This window comes from Vanessa atalanta, chromosome 21 (assembly GCF_905147765.1).
Source record: "Vanessa atalanta chromosome 21, ilVanAtal1.2, whole genome shotgun sequence".
In the NCBI taxonomy this organism is placed as follows: Eukaryota; Metazoa; Arthropoda; class Insecta; order Lepidoptera; family Nymphalidae; genus Vanessa; species Vanessa atalanta.
The window spans coordinates 7,477,163-7,502,004 of record NC_061891.1 but is presented as its reverse complement, the minus strand read 5'-3'; the positions used below and the strand labels follow the sequence as shown (position 1 = coordinate 7,502,004).

The window sequence follows — 24,842 nt, the reverse complement described above, 5'->3', positions numbered from 1 at the left end:
ATGGGATTAAGTAACGTCTCATTTTAAAAGATCACCAATATTAAAATTAAATATTTTAATTCAACATAAAAATAACCTCACCCAATCTACCGAGAAAAAAAACATTGAGGTATTCGATTTAAGTATTCAATTTAATACAGTACAGATAAAAAAGATGTCTCGTTGACGCCTTTAATTTGATTTTTTTTTATTTATTTACAGATTAGGTCAAATGAGCCACCTGGTCCAGTGGTTCTAATAAGTGGTTACCTTTTGATGCCAAATTATTTTCCTTGCGCTTTTCCTGACGTTGCCATTCTAGTATCTAACAACCTTTTACTACACTGACTTACCACCTCTTAAACTAGAAGAGCAATTAAAGTATATCGCAGTAGAATACCTGATTTGTGGTGGTCCAGATTGGGTTTGTCAGTGATTTTTTTATAGTTATGTTATAGATTTTCAGACATCAATTAATAATAATATTTGGTATGATATATTGATCAAGATCCTTACCTATAAGTGTCGCTCATGGTCGCAATGGGCTGCGGTATGGGGCTGTACATGGAGTTGAAGCCTCCATTGAGGGGCAGGCGGGCAGGCGGCGCGGGGGGTGAAGCGGGTGCGTCTCTCCTCTGGCTACGTAACTTCTCTTCCCGTCGCCATTTCGCGCGACGGTTGGAAAACCATACCTGATGGTGGCAAAAATATTAATTAATAAATGAAGGTATGAGTAAATTTGTGTGTGTTTAAATGTATTGTGATAGTGTGTATTAGAAAGGAAATGTTAGTGTCTTGTTAGAGCTTACAAGTCTTACAACCCAACAAGCTAAACGATGATACCTACCCATTTTACGTTAATTAAGCCACGTTACTCTCAAACATATTTATGTAACGAATTATTATTAATTTATCAATTAAGTTAAAGTTAACACAGCAATTAATTGAACCGTAGACAATATTGTGACATTGAACTGCGTGGAACGGAACGCTCCCGGAAACAGCGCTCACGTGCGCGGCACTTCCGCCGACATGGCGACGGCAATATGGCGTCCTTTCCCGCTCTTTGCAAAGGCGGGAGTCGCAAAAATGATTTTAAGATATTGTTATTATTTTGATGAAATTCAATTTAGGTATTGAAATAAATATAGTTAGTACATTTGTAACGACCGATTAAAATTCATTTTATATTTCTATGTTTTTATACATTGATTATTGAATCTAAAAAGATTCATGTTTAAGTTTGGTATAATTTTAGACTTCCTAAAAATATTTTTTACATCAATTGAATGTAAATACATACTGAGAAATGAGTGTATGGACAAAACTAGTGAAAATATTTTTCTTTTTGTACGTACAAAAAGTGAAAAAGGAAAATAAGAAAAAGGCATTGAAAGAGGTCGTGCGAGGTAATATGTCATAATATTATTGCTCTGGCCTCCAAAAGAATCGCCTGTACATTGCCGACTATATTTTATTCCAACCCTCGGAAAAACGCAAAGGGTCCAGTAAAGCTTAATACACACGATTGAGGCAACTTTCAAGTGTTACTCAATATTTGAAATATTCAAATAATAAGTTTATCTTGATTTTTTCTTAAAGTAATATGTTGATCAACCAATCGAAATTATGTATGTTGGAAGTACAGATACATATGATGCATCGATTACCAGATATGCCATGCCTATATAAAAATATGCAAAAAGGGTTAAAATGTTCTAAAACGTTTATGATTTGAATTTCAATTCGATTTGACGTAATTTTAAATGCCATAGACAATTACTTGATACTCTACACATGTGTACATGGCTCAAGATACAGTATAATATTATGACATTTCTAGTTTTTTCCCATTCCGTCCATAGATATTTTCGCTTGACAGTGGTGACAGCCGTTTCCCGCCTCTCTGTCACTCCCCGTTGGCCTTTTATAAATTGTTAGCCCTCAGTTGGGTCGAAATAATGTTACAGGGGTTCCTCACTAAATGGGATTTACCATAATTCTGTTATTTTGCCAACAAGTTACCTTGGCGGTTCTTTTTAATAACTTTAATAGAATTTTCAAACACAACTATACCAAAATATACAAGTAGTCCATTACGTTTATGGATAATATTTTGGCATTACATATACCTACACATTATTTAACGACTGTTAAGCTAAAAACAGAGTTCTCTCTGTCTGTCATCAGTGATTTGACGTTTGAAGGAAGTAGACACAGCACTATTTAATCAATCACCTTTAACTAAACAATATTTATCGGCAAATTATTACAAAAATGTTAACAATGTATTTATTATTATCATTATTAAGTTTTATATTGTAAATTGGAAACCTATTTCATATTTATAAATAGAATTCTATAATCTAAGAAGTATTTTAAGTCTTATAATAGAAAGAATGAATTTATATCGCACTTCAGCAGAGCTAAATATATAAACCTTTTGATTAAAATAAATGCCAATATGTACTTTATAATGTCGATTGTAAGGTTAAAATTGGCGTGTTCGTTTGTAAGAAGGTTTTGTTCGTTGGGTGCCAATTTTTCAAAACAACCCCTCCTACAGGCCCCTCCTTGCTATAGGCCGTGAGATCGATACCCAACCCCAGTTGTGATGACTATGGTTTTATGAAAATTGTTTCGGATAATTTCGCAAAAACTCAAAATCTTGAAATAAATATCTGTAATAATATCCATGCGTAACTGTTTAAATTAAATGAATTGAATAGGCCGTTCGGATAATCGAAAAACGTTTGAAGACATGAGTTATATGACGGTACTTATTTCAAAAGAACTGGAACAATTGAATGATTTTACTTATATTATATTTCATTCAAATTAAATATTTAAGATAAAATGTATTTATTACTCGAATTTAATATAATTTTGCAATCGTAGACACTCTTAAATAGAAATAAAGTATCATCGTCAATTGAAATAAGGTCTAATACTTTATATTATCCAAATAAGGAATCTGTCGTCAAAAACCGGTACGTAAGTAAGTATTATTTCAATTTCAGTACAAATAAGTAACGATTATCCCATCAACTCTATTATCTTGAACATCATAATTTAATTAACTTTTAATTTAACTCCATCCGATTCTAGTCAGAATAAGATGATTTTCTAGTTTCGATCATAAATATTTTCTGGAAACTTACATTGTCGGAAAGATGTTTAGTATTCTGTACCCCGTCTCTAATAAAGTCTTCTAAAACCTTTGATATTTGGTGCCTCTAACGTTCACCATTTCGACACAGCCTTGAACCCGGGGCAACACGTGGTGACGTCCGAATACAAAACGTTTCTTGAAAACGTCGCCCTTTGAATGTGGCAATTTGAACCCTACGTTTTTCAGCTAGAGTATAATTTAGATTGAAACACGACGCTACCGAATTTCCATTCAGGGTTGGTGCCTTTTAAATTGGATTTTTCACGTAATCTTGTTTGAACTGTTAGGTAGTTGATGTGCGAAGGTTCCGTATGAAAATGGTACTTTCATTTAAATTATATTTTGTCATTAAAGAGCTTCATTGTTTATTATTAAAATGTCTTAAATACATACAATTAGTAAGTATTGTACTGTAAACACATAATTATTAAGTTATTTAGATCTAAATATACACAATGGCTTTTAGAAACATGAATGTACTCTCTCATCTCATCATAAATTTGTTATGACAGTTCTACGTGAAGCATCAAGCTTATAACAAAATCAGAATCAAAATTTATTCAAATAGTTATTATAAAGTTTTATTTAATCGTCATTTCATAAGCACGCCGATAAAAATCTCATTAGTTATTCTTTTCCGACAATTATTAAAATAGTAACGGAATTCAGGTGATATAAGTAATAGGTAGTTATATTTTTAATACATTATGAAACGCTTTCAAATATAACAGTTCATGTATTGATAAGTAAGTATTTATAGTTCATTAAAATATCTTACGAAATCAAATACGAATGTATTCTTAAATGAAACCTTAAGATTCCATGGATCCTAATTCAATTATAAATGTTTTAAATTGTCTCTTAGTCAATAATATAATTTAATTATAACGATAGCTATAAGTACGTCCTTCCCCCCTCTCTCCTCTATATTTTGAATTGGCAACCCTAAAAAGTACTTGTTGACCGTACGAGCGCTGCAGTGCTCTCGCGAATGTAAACCAACAGCCGACGAGAGGTTAATGTAGAAGCTTAGCCCCGCTGAAAACAATGTCGCCGACATTTCCTTTTACAGTTTTTACGTACAAGAAAACTGTCGTGTGACACAATACATAATGTTGGAATTTTAGGTATGTAGCTAAAGATATAACGAGCATTTTGGAAGAAACTTCGTTAAACAAAGTAGGATATTTCGTTTTTTATGCGAAATACTTAGTTCTAATATTTGATTTGTTCAATTACTTGCGTTGAATAAAAAAATAACAGTTAGTTCTTTCAAAGATACCTATTTATTTAAATTAAGAAATATCATCACAATAAAAGTTCTTAAATACATTGTATTTCGGATACTTTGAAAATGTATTTTCGTTGCGCTGACTTCCTTTAAAACTAATTCAATTTAGCACAGCTAAGTGCTCTTGAAAATAGTTAAAAGGTTGCAGTCAAAATTGCATTAAACCGTTATAAAAGTTGCCAAGTTTCCTGCCCGTGATAAATGGTATTTTAAACTGTTGGCAACACTGAGTGTGACGACTCGCTAAGTGAAACGAAATGTCTGCGGCTTAATTGATTCTGTTTTTTTATCGTATTGATTTTATAACAATAATATTATACAAAAAAAAAACTTTTACATCGGATTTTTAAAATCGACGTTATTCCCTAATGTATTTGTATTTCCAATTATACTTTGAAGCCACCCTCTTTTAATTACATACACGAAAGTAAATGTTTAAATACATATGGAATGTTAAACACGAAAGATGAAAAATTCAAACAATAAAAACATGTTTAACATATTGCTGCCGACATATTTGTGGAAGCTATATACCACATACGTAGATTTATTTGAACGTGGCTTGGTGGGCTTATATAATAACCCTTGTTTTTTTAGTCTGTTTGCTAAAGACGCATCTACATGCGGCCCGTACCTATGTAAACAGGCAGTGTAAACAGGCCCTTATGAACGCATCCATGGTCCGCTTTTAATAAAGCACCCTTGTCATCTTTTTTTATTTTATTTTAGCTGTGAATTAACAAGCTTCCATTTATTACTTTTAAAAGATTTCTCAATTTTTAAAGTACATCGTCCTATAACCATTTCCGTAACCAGTAAGAGTGCTGTTAGTAAAGAACAGATAATTACGAGCGTGAAAACGCACTTAAACGCACCGTTATATGCAACCTTTTTTTCTTTTTTCAGTTAGTAAACGAGGCATAGACAATACAGCCACCTTACCGGTGTAAACTGGAGTTTATTTTACCTGGATACGTGCCTCAGGCAATCCAATCTTTTCAGCGAGCCGCTCGCGCGCGAACACGTCCGGGTAGTGCGTGCGCTCGAACTCTGTGGACATCCGTTTTTAAATTAAATTGCGGACTGTGACATTCCATTTTGAATCGCTGTTTGAATTCAATTTTAGAATAAAATTATGTAGTATTAGCTACAGCTATTATAAATGTTCCTAGGGCTTGTTAGTGTTATTTTGGATATTATTTATTTTGATAATGTTACACTATATAAAAAATAAAAGTCAAATAATATAGGTAACTAAGATATAAGAAAAGAAAAAAATAAATAAACTAATAGCAATAACGAAAGCAATAAAACTATGAGGATGGCAATACAAACAAACAAACAAGAAAAACTGAGATTAACACGACATAATAATTGGCCGCGCCAGTGGCCAAGAGCTCGGCAAATAGAAGGGACAATATTTATTTATTTACTAATAACTTGTTATTGCAAACAATAAATAAGATGAAAGGGACGCCAAATTGGTTTATGAAGGCTCAGGGGAGCGCTTACGTGTAGCACTCTCAGCTTAAAGTCAGATTCGAGCTGGAGTATGAATGAGATCTTGAGAACTTAAAAGGAAATTTTCGTGTTGCCAGACGTGAAATTAGTTTTTTACATTTGTAATATATGTTAACAAAATTAATTTGTGTATAAAGCTTATTCAAATTAGGTCATATTTAATTATTTGCGCAACAGTAACAAACGTATTTAAAATCCACTTTTTATCCCAAGAAATCTTAGTCGGAATGAGATATTATAAAGCACACGCACAAGTTATTTTTCATATAAAACCTCATTTTATTTCTACGGCCTCGGAATGCACAGATTTAAAAGCGAGCTTATTATAAACATATTTTTTTCTGCAACTTTACCTTTTTCTAGGCTATCGATTTGGTCATTGGTGAAAGAGGTCCGATTCCTTTGCAGCTTCCTTTTCAACCGTAGCCTCATCTGCGAATCTTCGTCACCGGATGACGCGTGCTCGCTGTTGCCATCTGACCCAGCCTCTGATTGGAGTGTATCTGTCAGGAGAATAAGAAAATATATTTATAAGCACTGCTATTGGTCACTTAGAGGAGGTTGTTAAACAAAAACATAATTCAAATAGTTCTCATAAAAACCTAACACAAGAAACAAAAAAATATACAAGGTGGCATTTTTTTTTTATTATGTTAGAGGTTATGAAATTGTAATATAATTCTATACATACATTTACACTAATATTATAATTGCAAAAGTAATTCAGCGTATTTGTTACTTTTTCGCGACGAAACCACTCAACCGAATTTGATGAAATTTTATAGTATGTATGTATGTATGTATGTATGTAGAAAAGTTGAAATCTAAGGAAAGACACATGCTTTTTATGCCTTACACTTGACGATTAAACATAAATCGCGGACGAAGCCGCGAGCGACACCTTTATTTTACTAGTATCGAGATTTCACGCGTTAAATTTTTTTATTATAAGCGAACAATACACGTAAATACAAATACATAAGTATCTACGTGACTTTTAGGCTCGTAACGTAAAGGCTATATATAAAAGCAATAAAAATTCGGACGGATAGTTTTTGAGATTAGAACTTCTTTCAATATATTCAAATATGCCATTAAGTAACGAATTATAAAAATAATCCGAGTAATATCTCTAAAAGCTATCATAAAATATTTTCTATATCAGAACAGCACTGCTATCAATAATGCATCATTAGGTCTGTGAAGTATCGAGTCATTTGTAAAGTAACTTTAAAACGATACTCAACAAATGTTCCAAGGGGCTACATACAGCTCTTCATCATAAACTATCAACACAACACTCGAGCAAAACGATGTCGACGACTATCAAGCGAATGCATCAGCATAATTGCACAATTGAACCCCAGAATTACAGACAAAAACTTCAAAAAACCAGTCACCGTGACCTCCACATTCCTACCCCATATTTAACGTTAAGGCTCAGCATAAACTAAACGCATTCCCTGAGGGCGATGTCAAAATTAAACGTTACTCGTAATGTTGTCGACATGCCCTCAGCTAATTGATTAATTTGCTTTATGGTCGGACCACTTGAGCCCCAGTTCGATTCCCGGATCGGTAATGGCCGCACGGGTTGATGACTCCACTGAATGGACGGCCTGTTACACAATCTGTCACATTTTTCTGATACGCCAAGATGTGGGCGGGAGCTAATTTTTGTAATGGATAATATCGGAGAATTGCTTGTCAGATAGTTAAATGAAGCGTTCAAGAGTATAAACGTACTTATTTCTATCGTATATTCTTTTAGTTTAATGTAAAATTTTCATAATATTAAGGCATAATACTTAAATATTCAGAAAGAATAGCTTTATTGCAAAACACAATTGCACAATAAAGCTATTCTTAACCTACTTAATAATATGATTATTTGCAAATTTGAAATTCTTATCTCAACATTTTAAACGGGTATTCGCCGTACAAGCATCCACGTCGCGTGTACCTACGGACATGATTGATGCGCGACATCTCCCGCGAAACACTTTCCGATCGGTTGACAATTTTGATTGATCGCGCCGTGTGCGTGCGCCCTTATCGCGTCTAATGAGACCCGTGTCGAATGTAAACTTATATGTGATTTTTTTGTATTCCGAATGAATGTGTAGTACAATTACAATATTACAACTGTAATCGATTATATCCTCATGTGACCTTTGAAAGATCAGACATACTGTTTTTGATATAAGTCTTATTAGCTCAGAGATATACCAGATGAGTCGTTATAAAAATATTAACGTTTCCCGGTAATTTATAATTGCTGAGCCGTAATAAAGTCGCCTAGAAAGTGTGCTCAATTTTAAAGTTGCCAAGTATGATTATGTCGTGTATACTTAAGGTGAAAATAACTACACTAAAGTAGTTTAGTTAAGTAACATTGCGTTGTAAATTAAGTGGGGCTGTAAATAAGACTTAAAACTTAGGACACATGTTTCACCGAAGTTTCGAACTAAAATCTCAGTAACACTGAGCTTGATTAACGAACACGCAGACTTATTTATAACTATTTATTAAAGAGGATAAAGAATGTTTCCCGTTTCACAATCCGAGTTTTTATTTATCGTCACAGAACGAAACATAAAGGAGGAAATCATTAAAAAAGCGCTCAGAGAGACGGGACGCACTTAACCACAATCTCACCAATAACGACCTACAAATGATCGAAGGAAGAACTCGATACTGACGGGGCCGGAGAAAAATACCTAAGAGAAAATAATAGTAAGAAAATAAGAAAAGAAATAAAAGTAGGGGCGGTGAAAAAAAAAATTGGAAAAAATAAGCACAAAGGGAAGCGAAGAAAGTCGGGACTCGGGACGCGGAGAGATAAAGCGAATTGAAGTTATCGGGGCGAATGGCGAACGTGGCGTAGCGCGTAGGTGGGGGCGATTGCCGCGCGATTATATGAGATCGATACTGTCACTCAAGCGAGCCGCCGCGAACCTGCCCGAGACGCGAGGCAGCGGCGGCGCGCCTCGGCAGTCGCGTTGCACATGAAGTGGGACTTACATGACTTCAACTATCTCGAACTTACACAATAATTATTATTGATTATATTGATAGAAAACCATATTGATAAAACTATCGCCTTTCATGTTGGAACGTTAAAATGTTAACACTTATACAGGAAGGTAAATAGTTTATAAACATAAACACTAAGACACGATTAATGTACTATATGACACTTAAAGACTGTAATTGTTTATATATATCAGGGAAGAAAGACTACAAATTTCGAAATTTTTCACTGTTAATGTTAACACTAGTCGTGTAAAGATTTTAAATAATAATTAGGTACGCCAGGTTGTTGGTTCTTGTAGCAATCAAAGTGAGTTGAATGTTTACACGCTTCCGCTTATAGCTTATCCCAGCTCCTCGCGACTCCAGCCCCGCAGCCGTGTTGCCGGACAAGACGCGATTCGCCTAATTCGACACGCTGACACTGGACCACTACAATTACTGAATAATACAATACATCTACAAATTGGCATTTCTATTTCATTACCTGATGTATGTTCCTGTTCTATAAATATATCAATTTCGAATGTAGGCAAAGATAATTTAAATGTATAGTTTTCCTTTTTTTATTTTATTTTTACCTTCCGTCAAATGTCAATCTTGAATCAATACAACAATGACTTGATTGTAAATCTTTTATGAAATACATAATAACGTAATTAATCTTCATGTTTACATACAGTAGTATAATTAAATGAAATCGATATCCGAGATGAGATTGCCCAGTGTGTATAACTTGTTGATTACGACCTAAGATCGCATGATCAAATCATAGGACACTTACCCACGGGCTATTTCTATATATGCATATAACGATACAATAACGATACGTATCAGATTTCATTAGTCCGTCCTTTCACGTCTCATCGCTTTTAAGACACTTTTCAAACCAAAATGAGTGAAGCGACCAGATCAAAGCGTAGTCGAGGTTTTAATTTATATAATTTAATCACTACTAGCTAAACGAAAGTATATATATTTATTAAATTCATAAAAGATTACCTATAACTCAAAAACTTACAGTTCTAACATTTACTCCCTCAAGGGGTGAATTAAAAAAAGTGGACTCTGTCCTTGTTCTGGACTGAAACTATCACCTTACCAAATTTAATCTAAATCGGTTCAGCGGTTCGTAACATTAGTATAGATAGAAAATTGGGAGTAAAAATGAATTTATAAACTATCCGTAATTATAACGATGATACAAACACATCTCCCTCCCAAATACCTACATTACAAGACATCAATTGTCACACTCGAGCTCACAATAATAAAAACTAAACCTTATCTACCCCACTACTGAGTAATTTAGATGACCCTGCAGGGGATAGATGTTGATTACAAACAACCACTTACACAGACCCATCTATTTTCCCCTGCGACACATAAACGTACGCCGATTAAGATGAGTCTTCGATCCAAAGGGGCCAATTTAAAGTGGTCGATGTTTGGTAATAATGGTTTATTAGGACGGGCGGAAAAGTGGTCGTCCAAGCCATTAATTTGCAATAAATTGTAAGTAAAATAGATTCTCGAATGTCATATAAATGTATTGTCATTTAGATATAAATTGTTTAAGGTGTCATATTATAATTAAACAATAAATATATAGAACGTCATACATATATAGAGAGTACAGTCTACAAGTAATAGTGTTTAGTCTTTGTTAAACGTGTAAATTCAATAAATTTATGAAACATTACCATATATAATAATATTGTTGTCTATTTTCGTATGGTATGGCATTCACGTATCGATTAAAATTTAAACTTTGAACATGTATCATTGTTAGTTGCTTGAAGATTTCTAGATTGAAGATTAATGCCATTAACGCTAAGCAGGCAAACATATAGTTTGTGAGTTAAATATATATATAAAATACTAAAAATACTATACCAATATGAGAGACTTACACCAGCAAAATCACTAATTATAAAGCTGCGTTCTATTAACAATAATAGTCGATTATATTATTAATCGAGTAGAATTTATTTGTATTGAGGTTATACCGACGGTTTGTCCAATTTCTATTTAAATAATTTAGTTAACATTCTACATGATACACACAAACAAACATAAAATTTGTTATAATTAAAAATATAAATCATTAGCGAGTTAGTTGCACGCGTCGAATCGCTAATTTACCGAATTGGTAATCGAAACTGCGGTCTCGATTTCAAATCGAAACAACCGAAGCGGGAAACCTAAGCTATTAACTTTTTAACGTGTCACTTTGATCATCGAGGGCCTTTGAATTTAAGTCAATTGCACTGGAACGGTTCGATTAAAAAGCTATTGTTTCATAGCGGTACTACAATCGAGTACTCGCGACGCGTAATCGATAGTTTTGTTATAATACGTGTAGTGATGAACCACCTGGCGAGGGGAAGCTGAAGTATTCGAGTGGTTTGTATATGAGAAACAATTAAATATTGAGCTGTGTGACTTTTTAATCACTTTTATATCGATTTGTTTTCATAGTAAACTTTGAAATTTGATATTATACGAATAACTTCGGTTAAATGTTTCATATAAAAGCAGTAATAAACTTCATAACTAAAGTTGAGATTTCTCATTGTTAATTCGAATTTTATCGAATTATTAAATAATTAAACACGTAGATATAATTAAATTAAAGATAACTATTTTAATTAGACAAGACTTCACGCTGGAATAATCAAGCCAGCAACTAAATTTACTTAGATTTATTTTTTATCTAAAAAGGAAGTCGTTTTATATTGTTACTTAAATGTAATTTTACTTTATATATAATCCATTCCAGTTAATAATAGTTCTATTCGTTTCGATCGTATTGTTGTTGTCGATCTGTTTGTTTCTCAATATCACGGTTAATTTATTTGGTGCGATTGTCCAACCGCTAGTTGGTTCGACCGCCGTGTCCACCGACTGTTTATATTCTAAACCAGTGTGTACAAGCAATTTGTGCAATTATTTGAACTACTCCGCAACCAGAGCAAATAGGTTCCTGGACGTTTTCATATCAATTTAGCATAAATATTTGCTCAAAATCATAATTCGAACATCATTTGACATTTCATCGTGTTCTTATAATTTGGCTATTTGGTGCGTTTCAACGAATGGTTGCCATGTTTGTTATACTACTGAAAAGTATTCCAGTGGCAGGAATAAAGGTAAACAAACTTTATATTTACATATTCCACGTAATTTGCTAATAACTCGATATATTATGCACAGACAACTCTTGAATAATAAATCTATACATTTTTTTAAATTAATTAATACTTATTTAATAAACTTATATAAGAATAGTTATATATTGGTCCCTAATAAACATAAACTAAATAAATTTAAAAAAAATTGCCACGATGAATCCATAATAGAATTGATCAAAGATATTATTAATCATTTCAAGGATAAAGTTGTTTATTTTGTGTCTGTTTATTCGTCTTTACTTCTTCTACCATTGGAATAGGCATTTGCATTTTTTTTCATTACTGTCACATGTTTTAATTATCATATTTTTTTTTTAATAAAATTTATTCAAAAAAAGAGAAATGAACTGAAAAAAAAAAGTTTATATTGTGCGTCAATCACTCGCGCGCTTTTTTTGTCCGGAGAGAAAAACATCGGCCATTTTGTTTCGTTTTATTCTCGTATACTTTGGGAACATCAGCCGCGCCCGCCGACCCGTGAATCAAACACTGCGTTGAATATTAAAAATTTGTAGGCCATTGCGTATTGAAAAAAAAAACTATGATTAATTTCTAGTTTTATTGTTTATCGATGCAACTATAAAAAATATTTTCATTTTCAACGACATTTATTTGGGCATATATATACCTAACCTTTGATTTTAATTATATTGTCTAGATAGAAAGTACACGCTCATTAGTAAAGTAGTATGATGTTTGGCGACTGTCAAGATTAGCTGTCACGCACACTAAGATAAAGTTGGCTCGTCCGTTCCGTTCTTTTATAGTGAGACAATCTATCTCGATATATAAATTATCTAAGATTAAAATAGAGAGCTACAATTATTTTTCTGCGTATTACATATTTAGATACTATATATTGGTTTGTAAACCGCTTTAACTATCTGTTTTAAAACGTTTTAAAGTACTCGAATTTTCGCTATACATTTGAAAATTTTATAGAATTCAGTTAAAATATTTATTTGTTAAATATAATATAATCATTTGAAATTCTCAATGATTCTAACAGCCAGGTCGGAATCGAATTTAGAACCGATCTGAGTCAATGTTAATTAACATTCGTTCGTAGACACGTTTCGTGACAAGTGTAGAATATCAGCTCTAGTACATACGTATATACCTATATTTTCATATGATTACCAGTAACAAAAAATCAAAACCCAAGATGGTTCATTTAGTTGTACGTGTCAAACTCGTACATAAAAAGGTATAATACGACACAATTTAAATGTAGCATCGAAAAATAAAAAAAATCAATAAATCGTCAATTTGGCGAATGTATATATATATCGTCATTATAATAAGTATTTAAACGTATGCGTAAAGATCATTTTCGTATAAGAAATAAATAAAGATTAACGATTTTTAAGTCACTTAATTCAGATGTGATCAGTTTTACGAATTTTGCCGATGCTACATCTAAGTTGTGACGTATAGTATAAGTAAGATGCGATTTTTTTTTACAATAATCTTTTGTTTATTGAGCAAAAAAATTGACTTATAACAATTACCTACATTTGTTGAATTGTTCATTGGGACGTTCTCTTATTTTAAGTATTTTTATTAAATAAGTGCTATACAAAGTTGTTTACATTAATATTAAACCTGAGTGAATTTCAATTTAGACCACAAGTGAATTAGAGTGTTCAATATTGTAACATACTTTAAAGTAGATAATAAATAAGCAATCTTTACAAATAACGCCCTCACTTTTAGTAATTACGCGGACAATGTAATCGTTCAGTGGAGTTTTAAAGTCAAAACGTTATTACTGGAGAACTGACCTCAGTACAAACTTTGTCGGGACGTTTGTAGGATTATGCGTATTTAACGAGATTAATGAGAAATGTTCGCCGAATGAACGTCTTTAAAACGACGTATCGTAATACCCGAAAAGGGAATGAGTGCAAGTAACTTCTTATATAATGTCTAGCTAACCAAAATGGGTACCACCCCGTATCAGTTATTCTATCACCACGCGGCAATGGCATTGATGTTTCCGTATGGACAAGGAATTTAACATCTTAGATGGTCTTTGGCAAGGTTAGCGTCGAATTGAAAGTTTCAAGCTCAAGAATCGTGTTTATTACAAAGACTTAAAAAATCAGAGGAATTTCTTTATAATTTTAAATAATAAACAACAACCTGCCTTTCTTGTATTATTAATTTAAAAATATAATTTAAATACAATCGTAAACAACATTGCTCTCTATAGACAATAATATAATTATATCGCTAAAGAAATAAGTACGAATCTATAATATACGAATACAGTATACTTACATAAAATTTGTTTTTTTTAAGCAGTCTGTTAATTACTGGATAGACAAAGGAAATAATTTAATGAGGAAGGTCATATTTTTTCTTAACAAAACTTGTATTTCGAGTCACGTGCGACATCGAGTGTAGCGTCAAAGTGCACGCCGCTACGTGTCGCAAGTCACCGGAACGACTTAACACTGTGTTCTAAATACTAATGTCGAATATTTAATAATTAAATAGATTCTTTGTTCCAATTAAACAACTCAACATGTTTAAATTCCTACTGTTATTGTTCTAATTAGCGTGTAAATTAAAATAGTAGTTAAATTAATTAACGTTTTAAAAATGTGTTAAAAACAAAACTTATGGAAGCATAAGGTTATTTTGATTGACGTTTAAAATATTTTATCGAACTGAAAATAAAAATAAAAAAGGTCACAATATATTTTATAATTTCATATAACATTTCTAACGTTTTTTTTTTAATTGTATAAAGTCGAATATAGTGTTGTGAATATTGCTACAAAACAAAATTTGTAGTTTTTTTTTATGTCACGTGCGGAAGGATTTTGGTGTCAAAGAGCATGTAGCGTGACGTGTCCTAATTTGTATCCAGCAATGTGTTGCCATGTGTTAATCTTATTGTGGAATATTTATTCATATAAAACCTTTTTTGTTTCGGTTTCGTTTCCTTAAGCACAGAGTTTTTTATATAATACACTCGGTAGAGAAGTTTAATTTAATACTTATTGCTATTTATATAATTATGTGAGGTATATTTTGATATTTATTTATTTTTGAATTAATTATGTAATGGTAGAGTGTGGTTTAGTCGAAGTTATAATTTTTTAAGTTTTGTTTCCATTATAGTTTATTAAAAAGTCATAACAACCTTAGAAACATTTTAATTTTCCAATCCATAATACTTGTATTTATTTGTACAGACATCGCTATTACAAGAGAACGATCGGTTTCACGAGAAATTGCACTCCGTACTTCGAATAGGGAAGTGATTGAATTTATAAGTTTACTTTAAACATTTGAGCATTTAATGGTTAAATCGAATGGCACTTTTCAAAGTATTTATGAGTAACGTAGTTTGACGTTTTAGCAAGATATATACCTATTTTTTTATTATTTACAAATACGTATGTGATGATCATGAATTCTAGGAAAATCGATGAGCAAATGGTCATCTAGTGGTCGTTTACAATGATAAAAAATATATAACACTCCTTACATCGTAAATGTGATTCTAACCACGAGATCAAAAATGAGATTTCATGGGATTGTTTTTCCATGTAATGTGATCCTAAAAGAAGTTCTGTTTGACGATAATGATTAGTGCTCTAGGAGATAATTGGGTCTACATAAATTCTAAGTGAAATTGTACATATTTTCTATTTAGAAATTATGATCGATACTCTTACATACTGAACTGTAATTGTATTTATATTCGAATTGATATATCTTCTTTTCACTCCCCTCTTATAGATATGATCTTTTTTTTATAATGTTAGAAAAAAATAATGCGTTCCAAGACTTAATTTTAACGTCATATAACTTTAAAAAAATGTACCTATACAGTCAGTCATCATTCGCTTAGTAAAGTTAAATAAGTAAATGACTGCTGGAAACAGGTCCCCCTTTAGATAAGGTTTAGTTTTTGTTCTACTACGCAGTTTAGTGGGGGTCGGTAGATACACATGAGGCTGAATTTCATCCGACACATGGAACTTGCACGTTTCTCAACATGATTTCATTCACAATCGAGCACGTGTACATCTCAGCAATTGTTTAATGTAATCCCTCTCAAAGTCAATTCATTTTCACCCTCCTTGTCGTATAAACTTAAAGTCACAATAAAACTTAACATTCTTGTAGTATTACAAGCAAAGTATTATTATTTAATATTAAAGATTAGCTTATTAGTATCGTTGTTCCTCTCTCAAATATTTAGTTCTCAAATCTGCGTGTAATAACGTAAAACCGAACATCACACAAGTAACAAAGAGACATAATCTTGCAAGCCACAAAGACGAACGAAGAAACGTCGGCTGAACCAACTGTCCCCCCATCCCCCTACCCTTACAAGCCTCTCGGTTTAAGGTTAAGGGCTGCGTGCATTTTAGACAATTTATTAAATTTACAGAGTAGCACTGTAACTTTACAGATTATAAATATTCATAGTGTAAAAAAAAAGTAAAAAATAATAATGTTTATTGTTTTACGTACAATACTTAATCTATAATAGGTTAATTCAAAACCTAGTAAGTTACTCGTAAGTTACTAGTACATGTGTTAATGTGATATTATGTCTCGTAGTTGTACTCGGAGCGTCCCACTTATTAAGCTGTTCTGTACGTATACTAAATAAAATATTGCATTGGCTGCCCTAATAATTACTTTGTATTTTTATTATTTAATAATAAAACTTTAAAATACCTGTCAACTTGTTAATAAACGATGTTTGTTAAAAATTCTCTACCTAATTAATGTAATAAAAAGTTCTCTTATCAGTTGAAAATTTTAACATGTTCTAAAACAAATGATCTATTTTAATTAATATCAATATAATTGTCACGAATATACTCCGTAGGTATTATTTTTAAATAGATACTTATTAATAATGGGCGACATATATTGCATTAAACATTTAAACTTTTTAAATTATTATACGACGTAAAGTGACAACCCTATTCTAGGTCTCAGGCATTCAGACGAGTCGTAGCTCAAAGCAGAGGGAAAAAGGACATCGCTGTCATGTCGTGACCTCTATTAGGTGCCTGACACTATTATACGCTTTGAACGCCTGCTTGAAATCCGTCTATCGCTTTGACGTTTTGTAAATTAAATTGTTTATTTCAGATTGGATTTATATCATATAAGTTAATAAGGGTATATGTACTAGACGGGAATAATTTGTACTCTACCTAGTGCTACTGTTCGGGTATCTGTATATTATAATTGTATTTTGTTAAAATAATGATGTCCTCCTGATCAATATCGGTAAGTGCGGCCATTTTCAAGAGAATCTCTTTATGCTAACTACGCCGGACATATTACGTACACACGTATGTGTGCAAACAGGTACTTCTCACTCTAATAATCCGACGTCTAAAAATCGGATATGTCCATAAAGAGTTCAAGAGCAACTTTCGAACTGCTCAGTGTTCCTGAGAATTTTGCGACGATTTTGTAAAAGCCCTTTGATCTGGTCTCAAGTTCAGATTTCAAGAAGGTCTACAGTTATAAGCTAACTACTAGACCAAGGAGATAGCCTAAGTTAGTGTAAACAAGCCCAAGAATTACACCTACATAACTTGGTTATAAAGCTGCGTATCCACTACGCAAATTTATAGGCAGCGTTCCTGCAATTGCTTAAGTAGCGGATACGTTCACGCTTGGAGATGCAACGTTGCATGATCGTATAATGAAATAGTATGCCACACATTAGCTCTGATAACGTCATCTACGATCAAAAATCAAATTAAATCTGGAGCATGTGTTTCTTCATGATGACGTTACTATTATGTCAACCTAACCAATATATTCCAACTAGCAGGGATGTCATTTTTAGTCGTTATTAATTCCTATTATAATGTTGTTTTTTTATATCTGTTATGTTATGTCAACTTTATCCAAAAATAGTGACAGTTTAAATAAACTGAGCTGAACACATTATACTGAATAGTTCTACTATGTAGTATTTAGAGTTCTTTGTATAATTCTTCTAAGCACGTTTCCAATATATGACAATACCCCTAAAAGTCGTAACCTTATTATTCATAAGCACTTACCTCTCTTATGTTCTTCTGTCCCGGGCCTGTTGAGCTGAGGTGGTAATGGAGCTGGTATCGTCGGCGCCGCTGGAGCGGTAGGTAGGCCGGGGTACCACCAACCCGTCGCGGCTTGACCGTTGAACATTCGCAGCTTCTCGTAAACGCTGTCGTTCTGCGCAGACGCAGCCTGCTCCTTCTGCGACGCCAGATTTCTTAACACACGGTTGATCGATGATACCTAGATGTGGTGAACGACCTTTTAATTTTAAATCGTATATAAAATAACCTATTTAATTGTTTTTTTTTTGTCTGCATTGGACTTATTATACACTTAAATGATGTAGCGTATTGTGTTAAAGACCTTGGTTATATATGAAATTCATCACATCTATGAGCGTATCAATCCTTGAGGTGTTTATCCTAACCCTTAACTACGTTCCTGCGGTTAAGAAGGGCTGTTGTTTATCTAAAAAAACTAAGCGTATACACGATATGTTCTTTCATATTTAACATGGACCAATGAAGTCTGTGCAAAAGTGTGCGTGTATAAATAACGTATGTGTTTATAATTAACATAACGATAAGTGTTATTTACAATTTTCAACTGACATAAATATTTTTCAACAGATGTATCGCCGATGTAATAGTAACGGCTAGGTTACGTAAACGTTTTAAAAATTCCACTAATTCTGAAAGCCGAATCGGTAATGTTTTTACACTTTATTAAGTTGTTAAATTTTGATTCTTAAAACGTGCTTTCAGGAGTCTACTTAAATATAGTATATGATGTTTTAAAATCAGCTGTACGTACTCTAACGCTATTCATTAAAAATATCGTATTAATGACTATATGAGTGTATGAGATTCCATTAGTCATAGCTAATAACGAAATAAATATAAATGTTTCAACAAAAAAACAAAAGCAACAACCGTTCAGTAAGTTACCCGACACGTAAAGGTATACACACACGCACACAAACACATTCCAATCTCAGCCAAACTAAATAACTATCTAATAGGAAACAAATTGCGAAACGTTCCCGCCCTTTTAACTTCCAAGCACGTGTAATTTAAAATTTAATATGATTACTAAATTCCAATCGGGAGCCTCAAAGGGACACAGATTAGGGCCCTCCCCACTCACCCCTTCAGGGCCTAAAAACCCCAATATCCATCTACTTTCGCCGAAAAAGCACGCATGCGTAAAAACCTAACTCACACAAATATGCTCTATGTATGCCCATTTTAACACGTACAATCTTCGTTATATGTATATAGGCAGCGCCGCGGGGCGTCCCTAGATAATAATATCTATCTGTTTTCTTGTTGCTATTGGCAACGGGGAAAATATATTTTTCTCTGTAACGGCCGGGGATCGGAGGGCGGCTGCAAATTCGCAAATGTGTTCACAGTTCTTGGATATTACGTTCATAATCGATTTCCCTTGGACATTTTCGTTTTCAGTGTTACAAGTCTCTAAGATTGCCTTTTGTGTTATTCGTAATAATTGTTCTTGAAATACGTGCCATTTTATTATTCGAGGAAGCGGATTATTTTTTCTATTGCTTTAAAAATAAATAACGAATTGAAAATTAAATTTCGAACATATAAATTGCAGAATGAATTTTATAAAAATATAAAACGTTTCGTTTTTGCTAAATCAATATTTTGTGTATAAGTGTTTGGTAACCTTAATACTTTATGTCAAATATAGTGTATATTGTGAATACAAAGTGTATGCAAACTATCGGTGTAACGTGTTCAGCTTTAATCCCGTGTAGCGCTAATGGAAGGTAATGTACAGGTGCCGTTAAACCTCCATACATTTGCTAAAAGCTTTTATTTATATACAAAAACGTATATTTTATACCTAATGCAAAACGTTTCGTACAATTCTCAGTCTATTTAAAATTTATTCGGCTTAAAATAATTCGTACGCATTTAACTTTCAAAGAGTCACGAAATATTTAATTTGATATATTATATTTTGTAAACTTTTTGTAGCAATCTGTTGAAATTGAATGTGTTCGAGAACTTTACATTTATTTTATACCGCTTTAATCAATATAGTTTTTAATATGCTACGTTCAATTTTCATATAATGAAAGCTTTTTCAGGTTGTGTGTGTTTAACGGCAAAGTGTTATTTAGTTTTAGCTAAAAAGAGAAATAACTTAAAATGTTTTTTTTTTTTAATTAACACGATTTAAGATATACAATGATAGAGTATTCTTCATTGATTAGGAATTTCAGACACTGAGAGTATTTTTTAATAGTCCTGTATGTACGATATGATATGGTGCAGTCGTGTCTGCGCAAATAAAGGTGTACACTCTATTTCCTCACTCTTATAGTGCAATGAACAGAGAAAGATCAGACACTACACTAACTGGTTTACGTGCTATCAGAACCACAATAGTGAAGATTGGCCAATAATTTCTTACGTTTGCTTCTGAGAATTTATTGATGGAAAAAAAAAACAATATTTTTACTGGATTGATTCGGCAATTTCCATTTTAGGAACCCCAGATCTTAATTCTAATAAGCTAGGCGCATGACAAATAAGGCTGTTTAATACAATACGCATAATTGTCATAATAACCTATACTAATATTAGATCCAAAATATCACCAATATTGATTGACAATACTAATAAAAAATTAAAAGAATATCCAATCAGATAATGTCAAAGAAAAAAAACCGTCAAAAAATCAAGTTCGAAATTTAAAACAGCCAATAAGAGAATTGCGTTTAAAATGCATTCTGTAACTGACAGCTCACCGACCAATCAGATGAGAAAAAGATTAAAGCGGTTTGAGCTCGTTCGAATTAGAATTATAAAGGATTTATACTTTTTGTTGCTTAATTGAGTTTTATAATGGATAAAAAACATTGTAGTATTTCTTCTAAAGTTGTTTTAATGATTTATTTCGTTGAATTTCTACGAAGTCAAAGTCAGTTCGAACATGTTTAGGTGAAAATATTTTTACATATGACTTATACCGTTTCAGTACCAGAGCTGTCGAATTAGTGATCAACGATGTGTGTAAAGGGCCCGCGTGTTTTAGACGTGCGGGACACGGGGTGGCTTTAAACAAGATTTGAAAAACTGCCCCGTATAAGGGGTGCATTATGAATAAGCTTAAAACAAATATGTTACAAATATATTGAGATTTATTTAAAAAAAGCTATTATGTCTAGCGTTATAATAAAATATTTGAATTTATTTATACATACTTATATATAAGAGCGGATCTACAAGACATTACGTTTTACGCTTAGAGCAATCTATTCATTTAACCAGTAGGTAGTACAGAAAAAAAAAATATCGCAATAAATAAACCAAAATCAAAAAGAGCACTTTTTTTAAAATACTTATTTACGTAGACTCTTTTAATATTACTTTTATTATCGTATAAATTAAATTAAATTTATCTGTTTTTATGGAACAATATTAAATATTTTTTCATGTACTTGTACATAATGTATATATACGGGTTTTTTTAAGGCATCACAGTTACGACAAATAACCTTTTACGGAATTGGTGTGATCAGTTAGATACATATTGCGTGAAGACTAACAAATATATTTTTTTACACGCAATTAAATTTTAACTGAATATAACTCATTAAATAATAGAGCTAATTCTTTCGTACACAGTCTTGCTATACTTCTCAACTTCACAAATGAGAAAGAGATAGATATATTCCATATAATTTGTTTAGATAGGCATTAGTTACTTAAGAATCGACAATAGTAAATTTTATTTGAATGCTAATGTACTTATTGATGTTAGGTCAATGCCTTCACATGACAGCCGACATTAGGCGCTCTACCGATGGCCTTATTCGAGCTTAATTAAAATTCAATATTAATAATACGTGAAGCGAAACAAAAATCCTACCGTATAAGGTCTGAAATATGACACGGACACTTTCGACTGACGGGTAGGTACTATAGGCTACTCCATAAAATATGCGTAGAGGATTATAGATTTTATAGTTCAAGTAATAGCATTTATAATTGATAGAAGGATATGTAGACTATGAGAAAAATGTACAGTTCGTAATGTTTTATTTCAATAAGGAATATTACATTTTAGATTGTTCTGAAAATAAATGTTACTGAATGATTAGTTTAATAAATAAAATGTAATATTCCTATGTTTCAATATGCAACGTTTGCGCAAATTATTTCAGACGTTACATTTTTTTTTCGAGTGCTTAATTGTATACGCGATGTTTCCTATTGAAATTTTAGTATTAACAACTCAGGATATATAAATAAATCACGACTTATCGAACCTAACCTGGTAGAGATACAATAGCTTTTAAATTTAAATATATATAGGAAAGATTGTTTTTGATTACAATTACTATTCTAAAAAAGCAACATAATTAAATAGAAGGCATAAGAAAACATACTTGATCAGGAAGTTTCGATGCTTTCAAAGCATAATGATAATATTAATATAACATAATGCAGAATAATGAAATAAGAGTGAAGATAAAATCTTAGTGCGAGGGAACGGATCGAGTTTCGCGATGCAACATGACATGCGCGCGCGCAGCGATAGCGCTCTCACTGCACGCGACTTGTTACATACAAAACCGTCTTAATAAAAATGTATAATTCAATGAAGAGTTTGTATAAGATACCAAGATCATAGGCCCTTTAATGCGTGCAATGAAAAGTGTAATTTCTAAAGTGTCGGAAATATATAGAGTGATAGATCATCTTTACACGGCGCGCGGGCGTTCTCGCGTCATTTTGACATTGACAGGTGTCACTAGGGATGCGCGCACGCGCGTCGTTGCGTCGAGACACAGCGATAGATCATGCGATAGTGGTGGACCTCGTGTAGGTGGTCTCAAGTAACGCGTTAGAACAAAAGCTCAACTATCTAACCGATCGGGTTTTTATCGATAGCCCTGTTAATTAAATTGAATGTAAAATGAGCCACATAACGGAAGATCGTTTCCTAATGATGGAACGTGATTTTTCATACATTTATAATATCTCAAGTGATGTGGAAACTTTTGATGTGATTCAAAGATTCTTGGTGAATTTAAATTGTTCCAAAAGTTAAATATTAATACTTACTATTCGTCTTAAATATTTAGTAAAACTTATTTAGCAAGGCGAAGACAAAATAGTTCAGTACCTATCTTACCTATCTGCTTTCTTCTCCGTTGCTTACCTATATACGGATTTTTTTTTCTGTTTGATAGTTATTGGCTAGTTTCAATGTCATCATTTAAAATGATATTCACAGGGTATATGCAAATACATCGGATTATTTCCTCAAATCTTTACTAATGATTATAGTAGTATTTTAACACTAGTTTAATTTTGCCTTTGTCCGACATGTAACAATGGGATTACTATGCGAATTAATGGACAAAAAATTACAAAGTAATGAAGATACGATCAAAGAAAAGTCCCCCCTTAAACTCCGTTCAGCGTTCACTTTTCCGAGCCAACAGCATCAAGACCGATACAGGCATCCGGACAATAGCCATTACATTCCATCGGAAGGGTCTCGAACCCTCAGGATTAGAATTACTATTACCTACATCAGTATTATCTATAAACATTTTAACGTACACGCTTAACCCGCGGAGACCCAAGTTTGATTCCCCGGTGAAAAGCGGTTGGGGTGCGGTCGGTGAGGGGTTTTTTTGCAATTCTCATAGGACGCGTTCTGAGATTGGGTGAATCGTATTCAGTTGATTATCGCTTTTAAATTGTCGAGATTTCTCTTATATAGATATTATTATATTATCTAATAAGTTATTATATATATACCTATATGTTTATCGGTAGTTTTGTTTAGAGAATCTTTTTTTTGTGATAATTTTTTAACGACAAGGACATTATATCTTAACTTTAATTATAAAAAAAATAAGTTTTAAGATTGATAGGTTATCTCTTTAAATATGAATGCTATGCAACAAAAACGATAATTCGTTTTTGTGATTGCTCGAGATTTTATTGAGTGATCTGAAAATCCTACTTAAAAAAATACGCTCAATATTTTAATCATAAAAAGGTAAGTACTTCAATTAGTTTTATAAATATCTTTAAATAAATAATCTAATTACCTAAATCGAATCGACGAATCAACGTGTCTAACGTGTTTTATACGGATTTATTTCTGTTTGATTTAAATATGTCATAAATGTATGTTAGAATGAATATTTGTGGATACAATAACTAATGCTTATGAACTATTGTGTCAAACTAAATGAACGGACATATTGAACAATTCATTGGTCGGTTTAATTCGCTAAACGCAAATGATCCAGTAATATCTATGTGGTCTATAATGAACATTTGTTTTTAATGATCACGGATTTGATTACTTAAACCGTGTTTAATCATCGCTTTATAAATATTCATAATGAGAACCATAAATACTTATATTTTTTTGATCGAATTGATGTCTTGTATAAAGCGAATTTGTTATAAGTATTTCTAGGCGCTGATAATGAACTATCTTTGTTAATTGAGTTTTTTTTTTCTATATGATTATTTATGATTATTTTTATATTATCTTCTTTCATTTGAGGAAAAGAATTGGAGCTTATGCCGCCACGCTGATCCAA

General features: G+C 32.4%; 1 protein-coding gene across 2 annotated transcripts in view; it reads right to left on the bottom strand.

The window, feature by feature from the left end:
- The window catches only part of LOC125072298 (paired box protein Pax-6-like), a 49,687-nt gene that overhangs the window by 5,000 nt on the left and 19,845 nt on the right, over positions 1-24,842 (bottom strand). For both annotated transcript variants that reach the window (XM_047682871.1, XM_047682872.1), the window contains 4 exons: positions 18,253-18,472; positions 6,317-6,466; positions 5,410-5,492; positions 496-671 (listed from right to left, as the gene is read on the bottom strand). In XM_047682871.1, the coding sequence (XP_047538827.1) occupies positions 496-671; positions 5,410-5,492; positions 6,317-6,466; positions 18,253-18,472 (629 nt within the window). The remainder of the gene's footprint in view (positions 1-495; positions 672-5,409; positions 5,493-6,316; positions 6,467-18,252; positions 18,473-24,842) is intronic.